The sequence below is a fragment of the Rhododendron vialii genome, chromosome 9a (assembly GCF_030253575.1).
Source record: "Rhododendron vialii isolate Sample 1 chromosome 9a, ASM3025357v1".
NCBI classification, from domain to species: Eukaryota; Viridiplantae; Streptophyta; class Magnoliopsida; order Ericales; family Ericaceae; genus Rhododendron; species Rhododendron vialii.
In genome coordinates, this window is record NC_080565.1 from 13,015,545 (window position 1) to 13,036,135 (window position 20,591).

At 39.2% G+C, this 20,591-nt stretch overlaps 2 protein-coding genes across 2 annotated transcripts; both read right to left on the minus strand.

Annotated features, from left to right (window-relative positions):
• Positions 1-1,030: 1,030 nt before the first annotated feature.
• LOC131300570 (fruit protein pKIWI502) lies at positions 1,031-11,031 on the minus strand. Its single transcript, XM_058326474.1, has 5 exons — positions 10,240-11,031; positions 1,853-1,952; positions 1,650-1,745; positions 1,461-1,541; positions 1,031-1,264 (listed from the first exon to the last, which is right to left on the minus strand). The coding sequence occupies exons 1-5, from the start codon at positions 10,800-10,802 to the stop codon at positions 1,202-1,204; spliced, it is 903 nt and encodes a 300-aa protein (XP_058182457.1). The 5' UTR covers positions 10,803-11,031; the 3' UTR covers positions 1,031-1,201.
• Positions 11,032-13,837: 2,806 nt separating this feature from the next.
• LOC131300571 (ATP synthase subunit beta, mitochondrial) lies at positions 13,838-19,187 on the minus strand. The gene is made up of 9 exons (XM_058326475.1): positions 18,618-19,187; positions 16,973-17,048; positions 16,736-16,824; positions 16,433-16,550; positions 16,240-16,343; positions 15,917-16,075; positions 15,589-15,813; positions 14,833-15,144; positions 13,838-14,248 (listed from the first exon to the last, which is right to left on the minus strand). Exons 1-9 carry the CDS (start codon positions 19,080-19,082, stop codon positions 14,135-14,137), a joined length of 1,662 nt encoding a protein of 553 aa, XP_058182458.1. The 5' UTR covers positions 19,083-19,187; the 3' UTR covers positions 13,838-14,134.
• Positions 19,188-20,591: the final 1,404 nt, after the last annotated feature.

Consider the following 20,591-nt stretch of genomic DNA (forward strand, 5'->3'; position numbering starts at 1 on the left):
ATCATGTATCTCTCTACAAGACGAAGCCGAAGCACCGCACCTTGTTGCCGTTTGGCCAACTGTCGAGCCGCACACGCAGTTGAAAGATCAACGGAGGGGAACAGTACCGGGATGTTTCTAGAGGAGGGAATTGGATTTTTCTTTCTTTTGAATTGTTTTTGCAACATCAAAATCCGGACAGAACCGGACTAAAGCCGGACATAAACCGAACTAAATCCGGACAAAAGACAAAAAAAATCCTAATCCTAACCATTTGCCTTTCCGATCCAGCCTACACGGCTGCCACCATGACTGGCAAACAAATCCAGCCACCATCAGAGCACCGCCGCCCAAACCCCACCAACCACATCCCACCACCATCTGCCACCACCGTTACCGAGCAATAGCACATGAACCCACACTCCAACCAGACAAAACCAGAGCAGATGTTGAGGTTCTTCAGCTTTAACAATTGTATGAGAAGGCACAAGAAATTTCAAACTGCTATTAACAAATATGTAACTTGCAGTTATTGCATAATCCAACTAAAAAAACACGACTATTAAGTAGGCTGCGCTTGTACATCGGATTTGTGAAGGATCTATGGAGGAAAAGGAAAATTCATGAAAAAAAATACTATAACAAATCCATAGGTTTTCCCATCTTTCATCCCACTTTTCCTATATTTTCGCACCCTCCAAATTGTTAACCTTGGGGGTGCGAAAATCCATAAAGAGTTGATTTTTGTACCCACCAGATTTTAACTTTGGAGAGTGCAAAAATCAATCTAGAGTTTGATTCACTCTCCTTTCACAATTTCACAATTCGGAGTGCGAAAATCACTCCCCTTTCATATTTTGTAAAAAATGCGCTCAAAAAGACCTCCTGAACCCCCTGCCAAGTGATCAAGTTTAGTCTGAATTTGCTGTAGAAATAGCTCCCGCTCCAGACTTACTTCAAGGAAAGATAGGATTGGGCAATTCCGCCGGTTATTTAGCTTACCAATACGAGATCAACTCCAATCAAAACACACGATATAACTGTGGAGGCGTTGTAAAAAACAACTCCATTATATGTGTAAGAGATATATAGCAAAATTGATTTTATTCTATTTTTCCAAGCTGAGACACTTTTGACATTTGGCGTCACAGGATAAATGAATCGATAATTAACTTTTGCTCAACAATAATAGTACAACACTATGAATCCGAGCTGATGGTTGTCAGAAGTTCTTTAATATCTTCTCACTTGAAACTCCTTCAGCTACAAGAAGAGAAACAACTTCCTGCAAGCAGCATCATTCTACCAGTTATTCCTCAATCGAATTTCAACAAGCATGATGGTTTAATGTATTTTCTAGTATTTCTACTACTTCCACGGTATAGAAACTTCAACACAAGCATGATGCTTTAATGTATTTTCTAGTATTTCCCCTACTTCCACAGTATAGAAACTTCAAGAAGCACCAAAACGCGACAAACCTCAGACATCTGTTTCTGTCCACATAGCACAGCACCAGTGGCCTGGGGGCTTAAAATTTTCTTAGCTCTAGCAAAAGCAGCCTGAAAAAGATTTCAAGTTTCAAAAATGCAAATATTATGCAGTTTCTAGAAGACAGCAACTTCAAAAGTAAGTATGCACGAACACACATGCACTGAGCAAGAACTTACCTGTACATATCCACGTTCACCAGTCCAATTATCATCAGGTTGTGATAATACTGGAACAATCTTAACGCCCAAGGATTCCCACTCTTTGAACCTATCCTATTGAAGAAACTTAAACTTGTATATTACTCTGATAGAGCGAGCAATGATTGATTTGAGGAACATGACAATCCAAAAATACAAAATAGAGGAAAACTAAGCAAAACCTGATAAGCCATTCTCTGAAGATTTCTAGCACCGTAATAGAGCCTTACATCCGGTCTCTTGTTGGTGTTGAATCCTGATTCAATTAAAGACCGGATTGGGCTGCATGCAATGAGGTATATGAGAAGCCTACCCACAAATTACATTTCAAGGCACATAAAACTTGCTACTAAGCATATTGATGTGACATCTTAATGACTACGACACTAAACATGGCCTGATGCCACCAACGCCAGAAGCAGAGCCAACGACATGCTGCATCTTTAAAAGCCTGTTAATTTAAGTCAAATTCTTATTACAAAAAAGACCACTATAAGATACAAAAGAAGAAAATATGAGCAAAAGTAAGAACAGTGAAAAGATCTCTAATTGCAATGTAATCACTCATAGTAACTGTTGAAATCAACAGCCAATGAGGCTGTGTGGATTTACAATGCATGTACATAAAACTTTCATGAAAGCCACGAACATTAATCGCAGAACCCAATCGCTCTAGGTCTGAAGGATACCTTGGCCTAAAGTCACAGTGCGAGAGCGAAAGTGGGAGCAACCGAGCGAGAGCGCGAGAGTGTCATTTCTAAAAATAACACGAGAGTAGGAGCGCTTCAGAGCTTGTACATGCATATTATCTTTAAATAAAATGTCTCACATATTAAGTAATATAACTATTTCTATATCCTTCCAATTTGCTGTAGAATCAGGTAGCTCAAACTGAAAGATGGTGTATGGATAGTTTTCTTCAATCAGCTTTTAGTGTCCACGTGTTCATGGGTTTGAGCCATGCTTCCTATTATTTGTACTTGTTCCCTTCCATGAGGGAGTGCCCGAAAAAGAAAAAGAAGCAAATCCTTTAGGAGAACAGAACAAGCAGCACCGCCACCAATGGATTGAGACCTACATCCCTACGAGATCTGTTGTACGATTGCTGAGATCAGAAAGGAGAACTTGTTTTGGGGGTTTTCAGGTTTCACATCCTCTAAGTAACCATGATCGCATGAATACATCATTGCTTTGACTGAGAAACAGGAAAAATGTATTGCACCAAGTAGCATACGAGAAGCCACAGGTATAACCCAAATGGAAATGAGGGTTGCAAGTAATAAGAAAGTTGGACCAGGTGTCTGTGACCATGTGGATGAACCTTTTGAGGGAACAATTAAGGCAAACCAAAAAAACAGGTAATATGGACTAACTAGAGCCCAGGTTCAACCACTTAATGTCTTGTGTGGTACACAAGCATGGTGGGAACAATTAATTTATGAGGCGCCTTACTCCCGAACCATTGAACTTTGAAATTGCTCCCTGCAGAGAAAGACAGAGACCGTTTTAAAGTTAAATGGCCATGGATAAATTTAAGAAGAGACTAGGAGCCTTCTACTCTCTCTGTCCCGTATTGCTTGTCCTGTATTCTATATTGGGATGTCTCCAAATGTTTGTACTCTTTGAAAAGTCAAACTAAAAGTGTGTAAATTTCCACAAACTACCCCTCATAAATGATTAAAATTAGTTCGTTCTTCTTAATGAAGAGAAAAAGGAGTAGGACTGGAAATCTAATCAAACCTTCTGAGGAAACATGCATTAATTGCATGTTCCTTGAAAATGTTGGATCCCCCATACAGGACAAGCAATATGGGACGAAGGGAGTTACATATTCCATTAGTCACAAATGCAGTCTCAGAAGTTGAGTGGATATCTCTATGGCCTGTGTTAGAAGAACTAAAGTATCACTTTTTTAGATGAAATGTGTTTTTTTGCTTTCAATTAAGGTCAGTAGTTTAGAAAGAATTTCCCACGGCTGGGCCCATAAGTTCAGAAGGAGAACCGGGAAAGGCATGATTCAATGCATTGCTTTGACATTAGAGAGGTTAGAGGAACCTGGCTGTGGGAACATTAGAATCAGGAGAAGGTCAATGCTTGGAAGCCGAGAGATGCAAAACAATTGACGAAAATAAATAAAAGTAGATAAAATGTAATACCTGCATTTTGTATACATGCTTTATTTACAAATGTTGATACCGGTAAAGACTGTTTGGGATAAATACTGTTTGCAAAATATGATTATGCTATTAAGTGAGTGTTTGAAGTGACGCTTTGACTGGGTTTACATGTAACAAGGTTTATGGGTAAAGAGCAATCAGAGAAGAAGTATTTCAATTTGCATAAAAGACAGGTGTTGACCATATGGGCTGGTGTGCATGTGAAGTACTTCTCCTCACTGTAGTGTCTGCAAGTATGAAGCATGGATATGTTTGCTTCTTGCGGGAAGAGTTTAAGAAAAACAAAATAGAGACGAGACAAAATTACATAGTAAATGGAATATGGACAAGTGTTAAACTCTTGTATCTCACTTGAGTGACTCAGGAATTTCTTTAAAAAGACAAAAAGAGGCTCTAGTACGGGGGGGGAAGGAAGGAGAGAATTTAATGGTGGTTCGATGATGAGACCCCATGATTAGAGCTTTGGCCGGGAATTTTAAAAAAAAAAAAACTATGTAAATCTTTAAATAAGGTCTTTCAAAAGATAATAAAAGGATAAACATATCTTAGATTCTGTGATAGGATAACTCTTAAATAACAACTAAAATTACTAAGATAGATCCTAACAACTAAAGGGGTAATGATAACATAAATCAATAACCTCTCAAATCATATATGAATAGTTTGCGGGGCCTCTAGAATACTGTAATAGTGGTAGTGAGTGCGTAGTCCCACATTGGTTGGGAGCTAAAGCCTCAATTCATATTTTAACACCCACCAAAGGCTACATGGTACGTTCTTAAGTATACCTTTTAAGGCCAAGTGTTCGGACCAAAAGAGGGTCCATTGCCAACCGGGTCGAGTTGTTACAAATGGTATCAGAGCCCAGTCCATGTGGTCGGTAGGATGCGCTCTACCACCGGGGGCACAAGGGGAGGTTGCTGGGATTATGCAACGAGGACGTTGTTGGCACATAAATTTCAAACGAAGATTGATGCACATCATCAATGTATCATATGCTGGGTTTGCGAACTAAATGGCATATAAAGAGCCTAAAGAAAATGTATGTTGACCCAACAAGCCCGCAAATCAACGAATATATGTTGAGCCCACAAAATATTAAACATGTTGGGCTTGCGGGCGGATGGAATAGCAAGTCTACAAATATGTTGGACCATGGCCTACAAATCAAACAGGGGTCAACGTGGTTTCAAATCAAATAATATGTAGGGTCCAAGAAATACTTATGTGGAGGCAAAAGAATATTCCAAGGTAGATGTCATTAGATATAACAGACTAAGGAGATAAGATGAGATAGCATCCCATCCTGGCAAACAACTATTCGAAATTCAAAATAGGAGTGCTAGCCAAGTAGGAAGCTCTCTATAAATAAGAGGTTCGTCAAAGGAAGGGACCTTCTCCCCTCAACGTAGAAACTATAGAGGGAGAGATACACTGCTCAAGCAAAACTTCTGCAATCTACAATCTCCAAGCAACTTACTCACTCGCTACAACCAGCAATCTTCAGCAAGCTTTGAAGACTAGTAAGAGTAACCATACCAAGTGATAGTTAAAGGGTTCCAATCCCTCTACATGTATCATGTTTAAGTATATTCTCTATTTTGATGTAAACAAGGGTTTTAAACCCCAATCATCAATAAAATAAAGTTATTCCTTTTCTTTTCCTGTTCTTTATTCTTCACTAATCAGAGGTTTTATTTTCGTAGTATGTAATTAACGATTTAAAATCCAAATCGGAAATAGGAGCCTACAAATAAACAATCAACAACACTATTCACCTGAACAGTGGATATCTGAAAAGTGTGGATTAAACTCTAAAGTTCAAAATTTTTGTATATAGATGTTGCATCTCTAAGGGGCACGATCGTAATATCCCATATTTAGGGGAAACAAGTATTTAGTCCCACATTGGTTGGAAGCTAGAGTTTCACTTAGTATGTTTAAAACCCACCTAGGACTACAGGTCACCTTCTTAGGTATACCTTTTACAACCAAGTGCTTAGGCTGAAAGTCCATTACCATAAAACTTTAGAAAATCGACCAAAAAAAACATTACTTCAAGAAGAGCATCGCGAAGGAATGACAAACCATGCCACGGGACAAGCAAACTCGTATGTCCGAAGACTCCGAACTCCTTAGCGATGTGATATGTGATCCCTAATTATTTGGTGATGCTGCAATTTACATGTTGTACTCTTCTGGTTGTTTGTTTTTTTCTTTTTGGCTTTTCTTCCTTCTTTCTTTCCTTTTGTTTTCCCCCTTGTACTCTATGTAGCACCAACACTCCCAGAGGCCAGTGTGTCCCCGTGTCCAACACAGGGACACGCGGGAGACACGGCAAAATACGTATCGGACACACCACGTGGCGTGTCGTCCAATAAATTTCATTAATTGTTTTAGGGGGACACGGCAGGGACATGCGAGGGACACATATGGGGACACGACAAGAGTTAAGTATGCAATTTTTTTAAACTTTGGGGGGTAAATGTGTAGTTGCTTCATATATTTTGGAATAAATATTATGTTTTACAATTTATATATGATGCCTGCTTATAAATATTGAAGCTTCAAGCTTATACACCTAACTATATTTTCACAGGTATACAATAAATATTATTTATTTATTTATTTTTGTTGTGTCGGTGTCCCCATTTTTTAAGAAATTTTGTGTCCCATGTCCGATTCCGTACCTATGTCCGTGCCACATAACATATACTGGGATGGGCTGAATGGCTGGGTTATTGAGAATGGGTTGAGTTGCAAGGGTGAAAGAATTTGGGCTGGGTGACGGGGCTGGTGACTTCCTTTTTTTTTATTTCTAGAGATAGAAAATAGATTCGAAGTAAACACAAACAAAGATCAATGTTTGCTCTGATACGAAACTGATGCAGGATGATTAACAAAAATAAACAAAATAAGATAAAACTTTAGGCATCCTGTGCCTAAAGACCCCTTAGGCCTGCCTAAGGAAGTAATGATATCCCTATATCGAAATGATAATCAAACTCAAATATATTTCCTCAACTGCTGAATTGAAAGAAGAGAGTCCTTTAAATAAGCTCTTCAAAAGATAATAAAAGGATAAACATATCTTAGATTCATAGATAAGATAACTCTTAAAATAACAACTAAAATTACTAAGATAAATCCTAATATCCCCAAGAGCGGTAATGATAAAATCAATATCCTCTCAAATCATATATGACTAGCTCATTGAGCCCATAGAGTACTCCTTTTCATTCCCTATCACCAAGCTATGGTGGATATACCGAGGCTTCAAGATTGTTTTATTCGTAGACAGAGGATAATTGTTAACTGGTGTTGCATGTGTAAAAGGGATGCCAAATCGGTAAATCACCTCCTCATCCATTGTTCAGTGGCATGGGAACTTTGGTCCACAGTGTTATCTTGGTTTGGGTTACAATGGGTTATGTCGAGAAATGTTATGGAGCTTTTGATCTCTTGGAGGGGTGCTAGAGTGGGCAAGAAGAGAAAGTGTGTTTGGGTTATGATTCCTCTTTTGTTTGATGTGGACTATTTGGCGTGAGAGGAATTCGAAATGTTTCAAAGGGTTCGAAAAGCTGTTGTTTAAAATTAAAAGTTTTGTGGTTAGTAGTTTGTATAGTTGGAACAAGGGAGATTGTAATCCCTCCCTTGATCATTTTCTAGAGTGGTTTGAGTTGTTCTTTTCACTTGGTGGTGTATAGGGCCTTTTTGTCTTGGTGGCCTTTTTTGCATACGGGTGGCATTCCTTTAATGTCTTCTTTAATATAATTATTTACTTATCAAAAAAAGAAAAGAAAAGAACTTAAGTGAAGTGGAGCCTGACTTAACTCCCTTGCTGCTACTCACTCACTCAGTAAGGTTCAACCCAGAACTTCCCACTGAAGGCTCTGGGTGAGATGTAATATTTCTACAACAAAGACATAGTGTTGAGCAATGTTAACAGGGAACGCAACTAACCTAGCGAATTACGTTTTGAAAAATAGGTCCCACGATTCTGCTAGTTTAGAAAGACAGTCGGAGGGCACCTCAATCAATGAGAGTCGAAGTTCTTGCACGAACGTTCCAAAACGGTAACATGGTAAAAATAGAGAGAGAATGGAATTTAAGTGGGAGAAAGTGTAAAAAGTTTGGTCGATATGCTCCTAGAAATGTGTTTTGCATGAATAGTTTGACAAAGAATACTTAGTTTCACTAGATGTTCATTGCTTTGAAAAGTAAGTTCTAGTTTTGTTATCTCTATATAAGCCTACCCCTAGCATACCACAATATAAGCATGTGGCGTACCACATTCCCGTATCCGTTCCTCGTAGCGGAACGATCCGTGTTCCAGGTAACATAGGTGTTGTGCACTATCAAGCATGTCATTAGGGACAGAAGTAACTGAGCAGAACCCCTTACAAAGATGAGTTTTGATGAAGAATAACCTCCGGTGGTAGAGGATAATCAAATGTGATGATAATTAATTGCACAAACTCTAGGTGTAGGGGGTGGATATATCTCTTTTCAATTGTGATGTACCTAAAACCGATGGATTTGCAATCAGCGCAAAGTCAGAGGAGGCGGGAACTAGAATTCCATCTTATTAACAAGGTGAGATGACTTTTTTGAACCCATAGGTATCCTTACGTTTCATCAATACAGAATAAGTTAATATTTCATTTACATGAATCATCCCCTTCATCCTCTGCTTCCACCTAACCAAACAACTTGGAAGGGAAATAATACCTGTTTCCCTGAGGATCCACTTTCCTCCCCCTAGCCCCTATCCTTTCCTCGTTTACATTTTGCCAAGCGAAGCACAGGATAAAAATAAATAGAAGGAAGAGAAGAAACAGATGACTGCTAAAAATCAATAAACTACAAGACACCACCTTCAGCACCTTATTGTCTTATCTAAGAACCAAAATGGACAGGTAAAATATCAAATTTCAGAGAAATGGGAGAGTCTTCCATATTTAGCATCTCTTTCTTCAGAAGGATACACATGGTTTTCTGGACTCTGGAGTATCATCATTAAATCCTGCACCAATTTTTAGACCATTTTCTTTCTCTAGTTTTCACTCTTCATTAAGTTGCAGCGTTTTCTGTTCTGTTCTCTCTCGAGTAATTCACTTGCTTGTTGAAAGTATACAAGGGAAGTAGGAAAGTTCCTGGCAAACTAACCCTTTCTTTGTGCTAACATTAATTTACAAATGACGGATCACAAAGTATTACGCAGTATTTTGTATCATATTCAGTAAATACGGATAACAAGTCACGATTGCTTCGCCATACATGCAGTTTCAATCTAGGAATTTGTTCTGCTAGGAGAATGTAAATACGAACTGGAACTGTTTCCTAATGAGTATCTTCTACTAGCAAACTATACTTCTTCATTCTTCTTTTTGAGGAGGCTTTAAGGATTTTTTTATTTCTATCATTCTTATCCAGAGGGACAATCACCACTCGGAACAACCAAAAAAAAAGGAAGCAAATGATTTATAGATAAATCTCCTCTACTTAGAAGCGCTGAAATCACACATGGGAAACTCAAAGGTATGGCGTATTCTAGTGGATCTGATTATGTACCTTAGGTTCTGTTTGGATAGATAGGAATCTCAAATGAAGAGACTTGACATTATCATTAAAGACAAAAGCTTAGATTGAGTTCATATTTTACAATTAGATACCAATATTTAGTTTACCAGCTTTATCATGATGGATTTGGAATAACTCTTTAATGTTTTGATTCTTTTGAAAACCTTCATGCCAAGACTAATAAATTTTACGACTCTTCTACCTCTACTCCATCTCCCACTCTAGTTTCCAAACCACCTATAGCTAAACGTCTAAAGCTCAATTCGTGTAGATATGAATTCCAAATGAATTAATTTGACAAAATTATTCAACGAGAAAAGCTCAAAAATTGATTTGATAATTTACCCATGGATTTCACATTCACTTTGGGAGCTTTATCACAGTAGATTTAAAACGACAACGTGAATGAAATCCATCATATTGAGACTGTACCTATACAAGGATTCTACTAAAACGCATATCTCCTACCTCTAATCCATCTTAATCCTGTTTCACAATTCTCGTAAAGCTAAACATCTTACAGGTTAATTCCATTTCCACGTCCATCCATATAAAACCTCACATTAGTTCTCAAACAAATCATATAATCCTTCCATTTGAAATTCACATCTATCTGAAGAGCATTTTTTTTATACCAAGTGTACGGGCAAACTTACGCGCACCTCAACTAATCTAGCAAAACCAATCACACCATCCACTAGCAGGCCCAATTAAAGCTAGGGCAAAAGCCCTAGTACATAGATATGATTTCAGTTCATTCAATCAAATTCACAAATATTCAAAACGAGCGATTCGTTCAGAAAATTAACCTAATTCCAGATCCGGTTGCGAAGATCAGGACCGTCGAATACTCCTCAGGCGGCGAGATCCGCTCCACATCGAAACCCCTCCCCATAACCTGCGTCACCTCAACGACATCCCCTCTCTGTAGCCCGCAAAGCAGCTCCGCAGTGGATCCGGCCACGCTCTTCACCAGGAACTCAAACTCGCCCCTCGCCGCCGCAAACGAAGGCGGCGACGCGACGGCGAGGAACGATGGCTTTGAGTTCTCAGCGTCCGGCAGACGGAGCTGCAGGTACTGGCCGGCGTGCGTGTGGGACGCGGCGACGTCGGGCGTGTCGGAGACGTCGATGGTGACGTGGAAGAGGTAGTCGGCGGCAGAGCGGACGGAGGAGAGAGGGGCTGGGGTCCAGACGGTGGTGTCTTGTTTGACGGCGGCGGCCGCTATGGAGAGTAAACGGCGGCGGTGGTGGTGGTGGTGGCGTTGGAGGGTTAGGTGGCGAAGGAGAGACATGGGAGGGTGGTGATGGTGGTGGGGGAGTAGGAGGGGGGCATGAGAGCGGAGGTGAGGAGAGAGAGTAATAGTAGTCATGATGTTTTGAATCGTTTGTTATAAGGGTAGTGTCCAGAGAGAGAGAGAGAGAGAGAGAGAGAGAAGCCACCGCTGAATTGGTGGGGAAGGTTCTGAGGAACTGCCGTCCGTTAAAATGCGCCAAGTGAGCCCTTCTGTTTTTTGGTTTGGCAAATTTCATACACACCGCTTGAGAGTTTTTTCTGATCACCTGTGTGAGAAATCACAATGAAAAACTTTTCTACTTTTTTGTGCATTTCATTGATACTGAAAATTAAATAATAAACAAAAACTATCAAATTTCATTTATTTTGAATCAAAATGACTTGTTTTACTCGTTGAAAATTTTTTTGATAAAAAAAGAATCATAAAAATTATTAGTAGCCGTTTAATATTTTACTTGTTGGAAGAATCGTTTTAATTCGCTGAGCAAAAAAAAAAAAAATTGTTTTAATTCGAAATGACAAATGTATTACTTATGGGTCTAACAAATGTATTACTTATGTATTACATTGGAAATGACAGTAGCCTTGTTCGCTTTGATGTTTTACTTTGTTTTAATTTTATTTTTCAATCATTACTTTATATTTTTCTCCAATCATTACCATATCCAAAACTAAAATATCCAAAATTACCTAACGAACAAGGCCAGTGAATTTATAATCACTTCTCACAAGTTAAGGGGGTATATGGCATTTACAAAAACCTCTGGGGTGTAAGTGAAATTTACCCCTTTTGTGAGGTTGCTGAGATATCCACGTGTCCCTCTCTCTAGTTATCCTGTAAAACCTGGAAAGAAAGGGTTCCATGTTATGGTTTTTCTGTTTTTCTTGTTGGGTCTGTAAATGGGAAGACCAGGAAAATGTTTACGGAGTAAAAGACAGATGAAAACGATAGAGAACTTTTCAATAAATCTATGGATACACCATATTTATATCGTCTTCTATGGGACCTACTTATGGATTCCACATAAATGATCGGAATCGGTTCAATTTTTTCAAAACATTATTTCGAGCATCCTTATAAAAATTGAGTAGTACTATTGGTACCGACCCCGTCGGCACCGAAATTGTAAGGACGGCCGCGCCAGGCCCTCTCCGGTCACCGGACGGCCGATCCGAGCCGTCCAAAAATTTTAAAAAAAAATGAGGGGCCCGACGTGATATATACATATATACATGAAAAATGGATGCTCGGATCAAGCACCCTACACACCTCGGATGCCGTTGATTCCCGCGTAAGGCCCCTCGTTTTTTTTAAAATTGGATCGGCCGTCCGGAGACGGCCCGGCGCGGCCATCCCTACGATTTCCCTACACCCACGGTCGGTACGTATATCTTTTTCGATAAAAAAATAACCTCCGTCGGATATCGGTCAATGCTTAATCGATTATACGCTCGAGTTGCTAACAGGAAATTGGGCGTAGAATCGAATAAGCCTTTAACGATATCTGACGGAGCTAATTTTTTACAAAAATGCTTTAAAAATTGTTTTAAAAAAATTTAGCAGATCAAATCATTTGTGTGAGACTCGTAGAAAACGGTGTACACTTAATGGCGTACCCCAGCAGGGCTCAGAAATTTTACCATTTCTCATCCAACAAGTTTTAAGTCCAAAAGGCTATAGACCTTTGACGTTTTCTATGCTGAGAGGCTTTCGACAGAAAGGTATCCACTTGTCATGGTAAAGTTTGATGGATCCAAGAGGCTCTTCCAAGCCCGGGAAGCTTGAGGATTCGGATTAACATGAAGGTGGTTTTGTATTCAACTAGTAATACAGGGAGAGAAACTAGTTCATGGAGGAGCGGCGCAATCACAACCGTCTATTCGCGCAATTAATGGTTGAGATTCGTTTTCAATTTTGACCGATTATAATTAATTATTACCGGTCATAATTGATTTTCAATCCGGATCGTTCAAAAACACTTTGGACGCGCACGATTGGATTCCGCAACGCCTTCTTTATGAAAAGCTCCGTAAAAAAGTTTTTCTGGTAATACATGTGGTTCATAGATAGTTGTATCCATAATTGCCTTGCAGGGGGTGAGACCCAAATAGCTTTGCTTTGGAGTTATTTATAATCACCCAAAAAATTATTAAAATCTTTTGAACAAGATATACTTGAAAAGAAATTTGAACAAGATCCACTAAAAACCAAAACCAAAACCAAATTTTAAAGAAATGGGTTTCTTTCGTAAGGCATGCCAGACAAAGCTAAACTCTCATTTTAGGTTTCATATTTTATTTTCCTTTCACTCTCTAATCCAAGATTCAAAAATAGACTATAACCAACTTGGGGGCTAGTCTCATTCACCAAAAAATTATTGTACGTCGTTAGATGGTCTATGTTCTAACTTATAAGTCTTTTCGCAAAATTTCCTAACCAAGATAAACGAACGAGCCTGGTTGCCATGTGGTTCACACGAAGGTGGCAACTGGCATAAAACTGCACACTCAGTTGAAGATTTTGTTTTTTTTTTACAGTCTTGCTATTGTCAGTCCACTGGGTTGTCGATAAACACACTAGAAGACAAGAAAAATACATATTTTTGTGTACTTTTTATACCCTTTAATACACATTCACACTCACTATTGTCAATTTATTGAGCTGATTTTAGAATTTTTCTTTTTTTAAAGGGCACATTTGCAGATTCAAATGCTCTTATCTTTGAGATACAAAAGTTGTTTTCATCTCTCTGGTTATGCAATTTAGCTCTTGGCTTCTCTAAACATGACGTTCCTCGCATAATGCGGTGGAAATAACCAGAAAGTGTTGTACTAAGTATATATTATCTGTAAACCTCATGAAATACCCGCGCCGAGTTCACCGCCAACTCCATTCACAAAAAAAAAAAGTTCACCACCAACTAGCAAAACAGCTAAAACTCACATTCCCAAAAGTAGAGCCTTAGATGCACCATGTCAACAAAGTCAAGTGTATTACTTCTTCAAAACGACCTGAAACATATAAAACAGCAAGACAGAAGCTACAATGGATTATCAAGAAATAGACGGCCACAAAATCAAATTCTGTATGGAAGTGATCCAAAGACGAGGTTTGATAATCAGGTCATCTTCCAAAAATCCTGAAAATAATTCTTCAAATATACACGTCCACCTTGCATATTCCCCTTTATTATATGGCAAAGATAACACAAAAGGGGAGAAGCAGAGGCCCTCGGCTCTGTTTTTCGCCACAATCTACTGTTGGGATACAAACAGAAAGAAAATTCTGACAAGGTTCGTCTTCAAAAACAACAAACTCCGATGCTGGCATCGCCAGCAAGATCTAAATTATTAAAATTTGCAATTATCAAGAAGGGTAAAAAAGAAAATGATAACAGTGAGACTTGTCTAGGAAGCAGATTCCTTGGCAATCTTCTCTGCCTTGGCAATGACCTCTTCAATACCTCCAACCATGTAAAATGACTGTTCAGGAAGGTCATCGAATTTTCCATCCAAGACTCCCTGATGAAATCAAGAAAACCAATAAGGCAAAAATGCATTATGGGCAAGGGCAACAAATATAGAGACCAGACATACAAATATTATTCGCCCTCAATCCGATACAAAGCATACAACTCATATGATTTGCATAAACCATCCACTTCAGCCAACATAAAATGAAACAAGCATGGAACGCAGTGATAGAACAATAGAATGACAATAAGCAGTCAGAAGAACCAAGTATAACTACATTTATGCATGCACGAATCTACAGAAAAATGTAAACTTCGGTGCACAGTAGGAAGAAAATATGCCACCTTAATAAATAACAAACAAACAGCATTGTTTGTTCATGCCTAGGACACAGCCCAAAATAATGGCATGGTACACAGAAAATAATTGACGAGTCCAGGAGAAAAGCCAAGCATTAAGCCAACTAGTTAAAAACCACCCCACCAAAATTTCATCTGCTCATGCTACAATCTCTTTTGAGTAAATGAGTGATTGGTCAACATGGCAAAGCAACTTACTGGGACAGAAAATAAGAATGAACTGCAATATCAGTAGTATAATGAACACCCAAGGTCCGGATCGGAGTAGGTTACCTGGAAACTAACAATGCTCTCTTTCAGCTCCACATACTTGCCAGGGGCACCCGTGAACACTTCTGCAACATGGAAAGGCTGGCTCAAGAACCGTTGAATTTTACGAGCACGAGAAACAGTCAACTTGTCATCTTCACTTAGCTCATCCATTCCCAAGATAGCAATAATATCTTGAAGATTCTTATAGTTCTGAAGAACTTTCTGAACTCCACGAGCAGTGTTGTAGTGGTCCTCACCCAATATATGCGGGGAGAGCATACGAGATGTGGAATCAAGAGGATCGACAGCAGGATAGATACCAAGCTCAGAGATCTGTTGCCACAAAAAAGAAATGGGGGAAAAGCCAATTGTCTAAGATGGAACAGATTTTACTTTTTAAATCATGCCAAATTAGAAGGCATTCACTTAGGGTTTGTTTGGAGCTTATGGAAAAGAAAAGGAAAGGAAACTTAAAAAAAATATCTTCCACGGTTTGGTTTGGAGAGAAAGAGGGGAGGATTTGTGCACAGTAAAGTTTTCCTTCCATTTTCCACCCATTCTCCTTTCCTTTCTTTTATCATTTACTTCAAGTTCCAAACAAATCGTTAACCTTGTTATGGGTGCTTTTCCACTGGCATTCAAGGCTTCTTTATTCAGGGAGCTTTTATGCTATTGTGTTAGTACAAAAAGTACCAACTTTACCCTCAGCCCAAGTATTATATTTGTTATTTACTAAAATTGTCCTTCGGGCTAGAAGTGTAAGGGAAAAATACGTGCCTGACGCGACAGCACAGTTGTGGCATCCAAGTGAGCAAAAGTGGTTGCTGGAGCAGGATCCGTCAAGTCATCAGCAGGCACATAAATAGCTTGGACAGACGTAATAGAACCCTTCTTGGTAGTAGTGATACGCTCTTGGAGACCTCCAAGATCCGTAGCCAGAGTGGGTTGGTAACCGACGGCAGATGGGATACGGCCAAGCAAAGCAGACACCTCTGAGTTAGCCTGTAACATGGACATGAACACGAACATGAAAACTGATGATCAAAGAATACACTCACAGTGCATAATGAGTCATAAACATACGCTATTAGAAAAGTAAACCCACCTGAGTAAACCTGAAAATATTGTCAATGAAGAGCAGCACATCCTGCCCTTCAGCATCACGAAAGTGTTCTGCCACAGTCAAACCTGTAAGACCAACACGAGCACGAGCACCCGGGGGCTCATTCATTTGTCCATACACAAGGGCACATTTGCTTTCACCCTAGAGTATAAGAACGAGACAACATAAGTAGGGAATGAAGAAGGGCAAACAAACACAAGTATACCGTCATCGGCTAGCGGATAGAACAAAAAAAGATGAAGAAAACACAAGTACAGAAGATTAAGGAGCAAACCAAATTAAACAAACATATACACTGCATCGACCTGCTTTTCACCAAGCTTGATGACACCACTCTCCATCATTTCCCTGTACAAATCATTACCCTCTCTAGTACGCTCACCAACACCAGCAAAGACAGAGAAACCACCTAATTAAGGAGAAAGATAGTCAACAATTCAACAAGGAAAGTAGGAAACCATTAAGCAGATCAATGACTTGAATCATAGTTCAACAAACCATGGGCTTTTGCAACATTGTTAATCAGTTCCATAATAAGCACTGTTTTCCCGACACCAGCACCACCAAACAATCCAATCTTTCCACCTCTTTGGTATGGTGCAAGGAGATCAACCACCTGTAAATGATTATATTGGCGTATCAGCATATATTAGGTCATCAGATCAATCTACGCTCAAGATTAGGTGTCCAAAAGGACATATATAAACAAAACAGAATTCGATCACGCAATTTTTCTGAGAAACAAAGGAAGAGATGAACAGCAAGCAGGCCTAGCAAGAAACAAATAAATTGATAACTCACCTTGATTCCAGTGACAAGGATTTCTTGTTCAGTTGCTTGCTCAACAAAGGCTGGAGCTTCTCGATGAATAGGCAAATAGTGATCGGTTTCTGTCACAATATTTGGATGAAAGACAACCAATACCACAGTTAATGACGTCTTTTTCGTGAAAATATGACATGTAAAATAGTAGAGACCCCAGATGAGATCGCTAACTCATCAATTTATCTTATTTTATAAAGGAGTTAGATCGCTTACTTAGTTCGCCTCTCTCATCGATGGGCTCTCCAATAACGTTAATGATTCGGCCAAGGGTGGCCCTGCCAACAGGTACCTGTCATGATTAACAGTAAAAACTAAATCACCATGGCAAATAGAGAAGAAAGTTCATACACAAAATGGCTTCCATACATAGTGCAGTCAACCAACAAGAAAAACAAAAAGTAGTGTTAAAATAGCACCTCAATAGCCCCAACAACCAGGAGAAAGTACTTTATGAAATGGCGACATGGCATCACCGATCCATGCATTTTCGGCCCTGGGCCTGAGGCAGGCCTGAAGCCGAGCTGCAGTGCTGAGCGGTCAGCCAGCTCCGCCTCGGGGCCCGCGGCTGAACATAAATGAATTGGTGACACCACGCCAACGCGCCACGTAAGGTCACCATTTCAAAAAATCCTTTCTCAAAAAACAAGCCAGTAATATAGAATTTATTTCAAAAGAAACAAACACCCAAACACCTCCCTAAAGTAAATCATGGGACTGATGCGTAATAATCTCGAGGTTAGCCCACTACTACTTTTAACTGGGGGTGAGCATGGTTCGGATTTGTTCGGTTTTGTAGTAAATCAAAAACCAAACCAATACCTACAGATTATGAATTTGGAGAACCAAACCAACCCACAAAAGTCATAGAACTAAACCAATCCAAACCATATAAATACGGTTCGGTTTTGGTTTAAACCACGGTTTGCTTTGAACTAAACCATCATCTTCAAAAAATATTTAAAGTACTTAAAATTACAAAAAAAACTTGTATATATCGAAACCAATTCCATTCAAATTATCAAAATACACTAACTTCAACCAACTAATTAAGAGTAGAATACCAATAATTCCTCAAGTCTTAAACTAAGAAAATGAAATACTGGTAAGTCACTAAATGAACAAACTAAGAATACCAACTATTAAACATCTTAAGATAGTTTAACCAAATAAAATGCCAAAGATAATTCCTAAAAACTATTGAATTGAAATAAGGCAGCAAAAGGGCAGTGGTAATAATTAAATTATATATAATTGTATTATACTGTTCGTATTGGTTTGGAACCATGACCGTGAATGTGAATCCACAAACCAAACCATATAAAGCGGTTTCTAATTTTTAAAAACCATGATCAAACCACATTACTAAAAAACCGAACCAAACCTTTCAGTTTGGATTGATTTGAACTGGATTCGCAGTTTGACGAATTTTTTGCTCACCCCAACTTTTAACTAGGGAAAACGTAGTTTTACTTCCAAACGAGACCAAAATGACTCTCAAAAACCGAAATAACCCTTCCGAATAAGTTCGTTTTCAATCTACATTTAACCCTTCCACCTAAAGCATCTCCTAAACATATATACACAAATATCCATCTCAAATAAATAGAGTCAACAGCACCAATAACAAATCTCACATGAAGTCAAAACGAACCAAAAAAATAAAAAATAAAATCACTAATCCATGACCCACTTACAAGATCTCCACATATCTACAAATTCAAAACCAAGCTACACCGATCCAGCACTTCTTAAAAAAATTGAGATCTAGATCTCACGGCTTAGATCTCAACGTCTGTCGTAAACTCCATCAAATCCAAACAAAAAAACTCGCTCAGATCAGAAAACTATATCAACTCACAGTGATGGGCGAGCCGGTGTTAAGCACCCGCTGTCCTCTCACGAGCCCTTCAGTCCCATCCATGGCAATGGTCCTCACCATGCTCTCCCCCAAGTGCTGCGCCACCTCCAGAACCAACCGGATCGAGTTATCCAGCACTTCCAGCGCCGTCAGGATCGGCGGCAGCCCCTCGTCGAACCTGACGTCGACGACGGCGCCGATGACCTGGCAGACCTTGCCGATGGACCCGGCGCCGGTGAACTCGTCGGTGATCTTTCCGCTCGGGGCGGGGGCTTTGGGCGGGGAGGGTGGGGATGGGGTTGGCGCTGCTGCTGAGGTGGCGTAGTCGAGGACGCGGTTGAGGAGGAAGCCGGTGGGTGAGGGGGAGGGGCGAGGGGAGGGGGGTTTGGCGAGGTGGGGTTTGGAAGGGCAGCGGTGGAGGGAGGAGGAGCGGAGGAGGGAGGAGAGGAGGCGACGTGAAGCCATGATGTAGAGAGAGAGGCTGCTAGGGTTCTTCGTAGGAACAACGCCTTTTTATCTCTCTACACAGAGACTTTACTGAGACTGGTAAGTGCGTGGGGAGTTTGCTCAAATGGAAATTTTAGGACTAGGATTTTTTATTTATTTTTGGGGATTCGGTGTCTGGATATTTTGAAGTGAAGTGGCGTCGTTTGGGGTTGGAGTAAAATGAGGTGACGTCGTTTGGTTTAGTTTTGGGAAGAGAAGAGAATATCCTCCTATCCTAAATCCTGTGCGGTTATATCTCTCCGTCGTTATGTAATTGGCAAAGGAGAAAAAACTGGAGGGAACCCTATTATTTAGAGGAGGCTTGTCTATAATCGCATACTGCTACAATTTTAAGACAACAAATTTTCAATGGAGAGTCCAAGTTTGTTTTCAGTTTATTGTTCCCCCCCCCCCCCCTAAATGTTCGGTTATAACCAAAGAATTTTCAGGCAGCAATTTTTAAGGAGAGCTCAATAATTTACTGTATTATTTACAATGTTTTGTTCATCGGTGTCTTAGGCTCTGTTTGGAAGTTAAAGAAAAGAAAAGAAAATTAAAAAAAAAAAAAATTTCTATTGCTTGGTTGGAAGAAAAAGAGAGAATAAAATAAAAAAAATTTCAAGTTTAGTGAATAGTAAATTTTTCTCCCATTTTCTTTTATTTTTCTTAGGTTCCATCAGAGTCTTAATTCATAAGGGACGAGAAAATTTTGAGTAGAATGAAAACTACAAACATTGTCACACCCGTGACACAAATATGAATTTTATTTCTGTTTTTTATAGGACATAAATCATGAGGTAAATATCACTAACACCTCCTGAGGTTTTTCTAGTCTAGAGTATAGATGTTCCCTCCGCGTTTGGGAAATGATTTTCGACCCTTTACATTTGATGCTGCATTTTAATTACACCTCAATCGTTTATCAACAGTTAGGTCAACTGTTAAAATTTATATGAGATGCCCATTTTAGCTATTAAAAAATTATGGGTACATTATTTGGTGTACACCAAATATACACTCGATTGTGTAGGTCCCAAACAAATGATTGAGATGTACAAGTTGTTTAAAATATTTTTAAGGATTCTCGTTAAAAATCAGCTCCGAAAACCAAAAATTGAACGAGATGATCTAATCCTTACCTGATATCCAATTGAGCAGAAATTTTCTAAGGGCCATTAAATATATATTTTGAACAAGTTAAACAACCTAGATTATTAATGTGGGAAATCAAATGTTTACCCATAATTTTTTTCATATAAATTAAATATGTATTCCATAGGGTTTTTTATCCATATGCATTTGTATACATCAAACGGTGTACCCATAGTTTTTTTTTTTTATAGCTAAAAATTTATTTCATACGTTTTAACATTTGACCTAACTATTGACTAACGGTTAGGTATAATTGAAATGCAACACCAAACTTCAGGGGCGAAATTCATTTCCCAAATGTGGAGGAAATAACTATACTCGAGAAAAACCTCGAGA

Bases quoted from the DNA above. Each gene is read 5' to 3' on its own strand.
- LOC131300571 (XM_058326475.1), bottom strand. From the start codon at position 19,082: ATGGCTTCACGTCGCCTCCTCTCCTCCCTCCTCCGCTCCTCCTCCCTC. The intron at 16,551-16,735 runs GTGAGTTATCAA...AATCATTTACAG, and splicing joins TCCTTGTCACTGGAATCAAG to GTGGTTGATCTCCTTGCACC. The intron at 16,076-16,239 runs GTCGATGCAGTG...CTTATACTCTAG, and splicing joins TCAAGCTTGGTGAAAAGCAG to GGTGAAAGCAAATGTGCCCT.
- LOC131300570 (XM_058326474.1), bottom strand. From the start codon at position 10,802: ATGACTACTATTACTCTCTCTCCTCACCTCCGCTCTCATGCCCCCCTC. The intron at 1,953-10,239 runs GTTAATTTTCTG...CATTGCATGCAG, and splicing joins GCAACCGGATCTGGAATTAG to CCCAATCCGGTCTTTAATTG. The intron at 1,746-1,852 runs GTTTTGCTTAGT...TTTCTTCAATAG, and splicing joins TTCAGAGAATGGCTTATCAG to GATAGGTTCAAAGAGTGGGA.